General features: G+C 40.7%; 1 protein-coding gene across 1 annotated transcript in view; it reads left to right on the top strand.

The window, feature by feature from the left end:
* The window catches only part of dner (delta/notch-like EGF repeat containing), a 33,635-nt gene extending 27,215 nt beyond the window's left edge, over positions 1–6,420 (top strand). Inside the window, exons 8-13 of the mRNA XM_072695030.1 lie at positions 1,125–1,355; positions 2,011–2,133; positions 2,292–2,405; positions 2,540–2,671; positions 2,813–3,059; positions 3,679–6,420. Of these exons, the coding sequence (XP_072551131.1) occupies positions 1,125–1,355; positions 2,011–2,133; positions 2,292–2,405; positions 2,540–2,671; positions 2,813–3,059; positions 3,679–3,790 (959 nt within the window). The 3' untranslated portion in view covers positions 3,791–6,420. The remainder of the gene's footprint in view (positions 1–1,124; positions 1,356–2,010; positions 2,134–2,291; positions 2,406–2,539; positions 2,672–2,812; positions 3,060–3,678) is intronic.
* Positions 6,421–7,958: the final 1,538 nt, after the last annotated feature.

Here is a 7,958-nt window from a genome sequence, read left to right on the forward strand (position 1 = left end):
TCACGCACAAATGCAGCAAAGCTTCTTCAGCTAATACATATTTATATCCATTAGCTCTTCTGAACCAGTTGACACTGAGGTGCTGAGTCAGAACCCCTTCAGTTTCACACTGTTCCAGTTTTCTCAGACCAGCTCAGCTAATCCGCTGACTCAGTTGCAGTCAGAACCTTGAGTTCAGGAACTGTTAGTTTTCAGACGCTCTAGTGTCTATTCTGCGTGGTTTCCGGTGAGTGAGCGGGTTTGAGGTTCGCTCAGTTTGTCCTGATTTACTTTCTGTTCTCCGCTCCTTAACTGTGTCAACATGGTTCTAATTTTACACCTTGCCTCCTCGACTCCAATTAATCCTGAAACCTGGAACCGTCCGGCTCCTTCCCCCGGAGGGAACTCTCTCACTCCCACTTCTTTTCTCCACACACTTCTGTTCCCACAAGAAATCTTAAAGGGCTCTTTGGTAAAGTCAGTGGTTCTACATAGAACCTTGACAGCTTAAAGGACCATCTCTGGTTCTTTAGAGGTCTCTGGTCTCAAGGTTAGAAGTTTAAATTCCAGTGAGCTTTAGAGCTAAACACAGGTTCTCCCAGTTTAGTATGGTTTACTCTGGGATCCTGCCACTGGAACCAGCCTGATCTGCATACAGTAGTTTATGACCAGTCTTTGGACGTTTGAGTCCTGAGGGAGGTCTAGAGAGGGCTTGGCTGAGTCTGGTTCTGAGCTGAAGCTGCTGCCCCTTGTTCTGATGGTTTCTCTGAAGCATGCTCCAGGTTTCAGAGCATTTTAAAGAACAGAGTAAAACAGGCTGGGTGCTGGACTGCAGGAGAGCTGGAGTGTAAAGTAGAGTAGGTCTCAGTGGAGGTGAGACTGGAAAAAGGAAAGTCTAGACACTGTGAAAGATGTGTACGCCCTCTGGTGGCTCAGTAAGGTAGTAATTTGCTCTGCACTCTTAACAAAGGAATAAAGAGCTCTTAATAATAACAATGTAATTAGTAAGTAGTTAGTAGTTAGTAATAATAATGGTGCTATTTAAAACCAGGACAACTCAAACAATTTGGTCTCTCTCTTTCTCATTCTCTCTCTCTCTCTCTCTCTCTCTCTCTCTCTCTCTCTCTCTCTCTCTCTCTCCGCAGGTTATCAGGGCAGTGCATGTGAGGTAAGAGTGGACCCATGCTTGTCCAATCCATGCCACAATAACGGTACCTGTTACCCACAAGTTGGTGGGCGTGGCTTCAGCTGCACCTGTCCAACAGGCTTCACCGGACCCACCTGCGGTCAGCTCGTGGACTTCTGTGCTTTAAACCCGTGTGCTCACGGCATCTGCCGCAGTGCCGGAACCAGCTACAGGTGTCTGTGTGTGCCAGGTAAAAAAACACACACAGTGTTCCTAGGGAGGTTCTCTTTTGAGTCTGTTTCTAGCTGTGAGTGTGTGTGTGTGCATAATTGTGTTGGTTTGTGTGTGTGTGTGTGTGTGTGTGTGTGTGTGTGTACATAATTGTGTTGGTGTGTGTGTATGTGTTTGTGTGTATTTCTGTCTCCTTTGCACCCACTTCTGTCCTCCTCCTTCTAGTTGTCATGGCAACCGCCACTTGCCTATTCATACATCTTTGTCTGCAAATTGTAAAAGCACCAATGGGATCACTTCGTTTAAATGAACACTGTCTAGCTGTTCACTTAGACTGATTTTCTCCAATAGCCACCCTTTGTTAAAGAAACCCTGCAAAATAACATTAATTAATGTAGGGGAGGGGATTCTTTGCTGCTGTCCAATAGGAAAACATTTTAAAATATTTAAAATGTCTGGCTCCTTTGAAACAAACATTACCTGTGTGTATACGGGCATCTGGGTCCTGTGTGTGTGTGTGTGTGTGTGTCATTCAGTCCTTCAGTCTCTCAGTGACAGAGAGAGAAATACAGTAAACAGCAGCACTGCCACCTTCTGCTGGAACACGAGAACTACATACTCATACTGTAATAATCTCTCTCTCTCGCTCTCTCTCTCTTTCTGTCTCTCTGCAGGTTATCATGGTCTGTACTGTGAGGAGGAGTATAACGAGTGTTTATCGGCTCCATGTCAGAACTATGCCACTTGCAGGGACCTCATCAATGCCTACGAGTGCGTCTGCACCCCCCAGTACACAGGTATGTGTGACCATGTGTACACAGATGTACTAGAAGGGGAGAGAGAGGGCCACTGACTACAGTGGTCTGTACCCAAACCTACACTGATTTGATTTATTTACACATCATTGTGTAATCATTAATTGATTATTCAGTTTATGTGTATGTGTGTGTGTTAGGGAGGCACTGTGAGATCTATAAGGACCCATGTGTGAAGCTGCAGTGTGTGAATGGAGGTCACTGTGAGAACAGAGGGAGCAATGCTAGCTGTGTGTGTCCCCCAGGATATACAGGTATACACTCAGTACAACACACTGCATATACATACTTAGTTATGCATACACTGTACATATATTACATACAGAGACATATTGTAAATACATATAGATACTAACATATATGGTTGCATATGTTTTGTTTTTTCCAGGGCTAAACTGTGAGGTGGATATCAATGAATGTGAGAGCAACCCATGTCACCATGGCGGCACCTGTGTCGACCAATCAAATGGCTTTACCTGTCACTGCCCACCTGGATGGGTAGGCGGGAACTGTGAGATCCGTGAGTTCACCTTTAACCTCTTTGTAATTTTCATTAAATAATAAATAATTATGGTTTTAAATCTGATTGGCTGAGCAATGTTCGGTCTGTCTATTTATCAATCTCTCTCTCTCTCTCTCTCTCTCTCTCTCTCTCTCTCAGATCTGCAGTGGAAGATGGCTCACCCGGTGGACTCTCTCACTAATATGCCTCGTCACTCGCTCTACATCATCATTGGAGCACTGTGTGTGGCCTTTGTCCTCATGCTCATCATCCTCATTGTAGGAATTTGTCGGATCAGCCGGATCGAGTACCAGGCCTCATCCCGGCATGCCTACCAGGAGTTCTACAACTGTCGTAGCATCGACAGCGACTTCAGTAACGCCATTGCCTCCATACGCCACGCCAGGTAACTATAGCAACACGTGTCTTCCAGTCTGTCTATCAGTCATTCAGTCTGCATGTGTGGTTGTCTATCTGTCTGCACATGTATCTGTCTGTCTGCCTATTAGTTAGGCTGTCTGTCTGTCTGTGTTTGTAAACTGTATTTTTGTCTCTAAATTTGGTTTCATCTTAGATGCAGATTAAAGTATTGTGTAAACACTGTTTACTCACCCATTGCCCCGGTCCCCTACCCCCCCAGTCCCCCAGTTTTTGTGATGTCAGAGAAAATTCATTTTTTTTATTCAGCCTACAGTAAAGTGTCACCCACTCATACTACAACTTGCAGGAGTATTTCAGCTCTAAGCATTTTGAATGAGGTGCATCTACTTCTACATCTACATGCATCTACAGAGGTCATTTCCATATATCAGTGTTAAAGGTACACTGACAGCCTGTGTAACTGTAAGGGATAAAGAGAGGTTGGTGTAAAAATGAATTATGACTGTTATACTGTAAGAGGAGGGTTTTAGGGGGGATTATAATACATGAACAACATAGGATAGGGGTACTTTAACATATTTATTCATCATTCTTTAAACTGTTCTCTTGGTTCTTCAGCTTCTAGAATGTTCTTTATTTTTCAGGTTTGGAAAGAAATCCCGGCCGGCCATGTATGATGCTGCTCCCATCTCTTATGAAGACTACAGCCCAGATGACAAGCCACTCGTCACACTTATCAAAACAAAAGATTTGTAAACCACTCGATACACACACAAACACACACTAGCAACACACACACACACACATATCTCTAGTTCAAATTAGCTGACGCTAACCATTAAAATATTTATTTACCTAAATAAAGGCTAAAAAAAGATGCTGTAAAAACAGGTAATATAAAAGTCATTTAGATGAAGTTTGGTATAGATCTATTTTACCACTGAAGCTTTGAGTTCATATCAGACAGTAGAGCGTCACAGTAAATTAGTGTTGTTCTGGATTAGCAGCAGGCTAATTTATCCTTGTTTGCAGACACGGCTGTTTGTGTGGAAAGTTAGATGATTAATATTTCACTGGTTCTGACTGTAGCGGAGGCTTTGAATCGGAGAGCAGGAGCGCCAGTAGCCTGAGCAGAACTTGCAGTAGATGTAGAACCTGCAGTACAGCACAGTGATGATAGGCTGTTATAAAGAAGCTGTAGGATGCCTTATGCACTGCATGGGTAGACTCTATGGTTTCTGCGTTAAAGGAAAACTCCAGTAGTGTTCTATCCAGATCTCTATCAGCTGTATCTGCAGGGTATAGTTGATCACCACAGACAATGCTGATGCCCTCTCTTTAACACTGCAGAATTTTAACTCTTAACCTCAGTAACAGCCAATCAAAAATGAAGTGTCTTCGAGCTCATGCATAGTAATTAACAATGCTCATCAAAATCAAAACCATAGATTTTAATAAAAGTAGCAGAAACAACAAATAAACAAAGAAATCAAACTACATCAGGTCAAAAAGAAATGTAACAATAACTTCCATCCACTTTAAAAGACAATAGAGAATTAAATTAGTGAGATATACAGTACTTTATGTACACAGCATGTTTGCTCTTTGACTTTAATTCTTCTATGAAATCCTGACAGAGCTGCAGAACCATCTCTCCCCAAACTATCAGTGTTCATTCTGGATTGGATTTCATTATCTGACATTGTAAATATAATTTTTACTCTATATAGACTAAACAAAGTTTATTCAGGGAAATCAGCCAGGGTTGGGGCGGTATAACGGTATATGCAGTATTTTAAAATATTGAAGCTATTTCAAAATTACCATGTAATGGTGTGTCTATTGTCTGCTCTGTGTCTATGTAGTACATGTCCAAAAAAGCTAATTGTGCATTTTTCAAAGATCCACAGGGTGGGGGCACTGTGGGAGCTCACTGATTGGTGATGTCTAGATAGCTGGTCACGAGTCTAAACACGGCAGAACTTCACAGCAGAGTTCAGAGAAACTTGCAGAAAATATGGTCTGTGGTGATCGACTGTCCCCTACAGATACAGTAGATAGAGATCAGAATGAAAAACTCTGAAGTACTCCGTTAATGTCTGAAACCTTTTGTACAATGTTGTTTATCTGTTTATTTGGTGTTATTCTCTTTTCCTGAGTCTTGTTCCAAAAATATTGGTGGTAGAAGAGTCTTAAAATGCCACTGTTTTGTGGAGACAGCATATTTAAAATCTCTGCTTTTAAAAAGTAATAATTTGGTTGTTTGATTTGACTCAGTTTATGCATTATAAGTACTAATGTAGACAAGGCCTAGTTTAACAGTGTCGTATGGTTAATACAGAGTGTTTATCCGGTTCCATTCTATCTTACTTACTCACTCTCACTCTCACTCTCTCTCTCTCTGGCTGTAGTGATCCTGTTAGGGTCCTCCACCCGAACTCCAATCTCTCCCTCACTCTCTCTCTTTCTGGCTGTTCTTACTCTCTGTTTTCTCTCTTTACCCTGTTCTCCAGTGTCTCTCGCTCATTCTTGTGCTGTTGTTGATGTTGGTGTTGGTTAGCTTTTTAGAGCTGATCTGGGAACGGCTTAACTGCTGCCTTTCTTTTACGATTCATATTAAAGGGCCCGCATCATGCCATATGATGTAGTAGTTCACTCTCAAGCCCATACAGCCCATATATGAAAACTGACCTGCACAAACAAACATGCATTCTTTGTGGTTGTGATGTCACAACCAGGAATGCATTTCTAAATAATGGCCCCTTTGGCCTACTTCGGTTTAGACCATTTCATTCAGCCTAGGGGGGGTTTATTACTACTCATTCAGCGTACAGTTGTTTAGGCCCACCCATTCAGCTTACAGCTATTTGACCCTGCCTATTTACGTTTAAGAGTGTTTTGATTTCTTCCAAAACACAGACTACATTTTAAATGACCCACAATAGAGGGCAGCCAGTCAGAACAGAGCTCATTAACATGTATACATGAATTTAAACGTTTTAAAGGCACAGCCTGTTAAATAGATGGGTTTCCTGTTGACTGCTGCTTTTTGTTGCTTTCTGCCCCCTGATTGCACGCACATCTCTGTGATAAAGTTTCACAGAAATCCCTCTATTGTAAGGGATAAAGACAAGAAATTGTGGAATTGAATTATGACGATTTACATGAATCCACATAAGCGTCATAAGTGGAGCTTCTGAACAAAAAAATGAAGGAAAAAAGCAGGACATGGGCACAGCTTTACAGCTGCAGACAGTACTGCTGGTCCCAGGTCAGCACTAAAGGTCTTTAGCCAGAGCACTGTTTCAGTTAGATAAAAGACAAAACCCATGTGGTCCTATATGTGAAATGATGTATTAATAAAGGTGAACTCCTGTTTACTGAAATCTGTTTCCTGCATTGATTTATTTTCACAACATTTACAATATTCACAATTATGGTAAGAATTTAAAGTCTCACTTTAAGGACGTCTACACTGGAAACGTCAACAATGTGTATCTGATCTGCCGTAAAAAAACTATAGACCAAATCTGCTATAGGCCACAGTGCTGCTGCTCAATGAAAAACATGATGTCTATCTCTATCTCTAAATCTCTATTTTTGGCCATTTGTAGTTTAACACTTGTCTCATTCCTGTGGAAATAATTCTGGTTGAATAGACCAATAGAAATGCTCTAAATAACTTAAAAAATAAGCTTAATTCACATTGACCATTTAAAAGTTAAGAACAGTTTTGCCTTCTCTTGTAAATTCCTGTTTTGGAGATACATGTTTTTTATAATCCATGTTTTAACATTTAACATTTTTAGCTACTGGAGTTGACCATTGGCCTTCATTTTAGACCACAAATGTGGTCAGTCTTCGCCTAGTTCACTTGGAACAACCTTTTTTCAGTCATCTCCCAGAGTTTTAACAATAAACAAGAGCAACTTTGCTTAAAGACACTGAAGAAAATGTGCCCCACATCGTAATAAGAATAAGCAATAGGGCTGTCTGACTCAGATTATTGTCAAATCAGATTTTGCCATTCTATATGAAGATTTGACTATTCATTCATATCTTTGTAGCTATTTATTTTTTTAGTTTAAACGTTATTGAAAATTGCGTCTTCAGCAGAACCTGGCCACTTCTTTATTTTTCTTTAGGCATAAAAAACTCATAAATTAAACTACATTAACAAATTAAATTAGTCAGGATTTGAATTGTTTTTAGATGAAAAGACACATGGAAATTGGAAATAATATTTTTGAAATAATTTCCCGTCGTCCACAGGCTACAAGCGACTGTTTATTTTTAAAATATAAAAAAATCTTAAATGTACTTAAATAAATAAATAAATAAACTAAACACTTGTGTTGAAAAAGCTCATGTTTGCATCTTTTTCCTGCACAACAAATAGCTAATAGGTTTAAAGTGAAAGTGAATGTCCTGGCTAGATAATGCTATGTTAATGTTTAATGCTACATACTATAGCTCCAGTGCTAACTGGTGGGGTGTATGGAACAACTTCCTAATTGGAAATAATCCCATCTGCTCATGGCAGCTGCTGTAAAGTGATTTACGCTCACTGACGTCATCATTACAAATTGGGCCCTTCTACGAAGTCGAGTTAAAAAGCTTTTTGCACTCGGGAGCACACTCTAGTGTCTGGCAAACCCCAAAGACTTTCTTATGTGGTGATTTCCCTCTCTACAAGTTCTATGGTTTAGTGTGCTCTGGTGCTCACTCGCTGTTGGAAGGTTGCATAGACCACACTGATTACTTAAGGCATAATGTGACAAGCCTTCCACGTGAACATGCGAATAGATGCAGATTTGGTAGGCGGAGCGAAAGTTGAATGAGATTGGAGGTCTCTCTCTCTCTCTCTCTCTCTCTCTCTCTCTGTTATGAGTTGGAAATATGGATCCGGTCTAAACCGCTGTCT

This window comes from Salminus brasiliensis, chromosome 13 (genome assembly GCF_030463535.1).
Source record: "Salminus brasiliensis chromosome 13, fSalBra1.hap2, whole genome shotgun sequence".
Classification (NCBI taxonomy): Eukaryota; Metazoa; Chordata; class Actinopteri; order Characiformes; family Bryconidae; genus Salminus; species Salminus brasiliensis.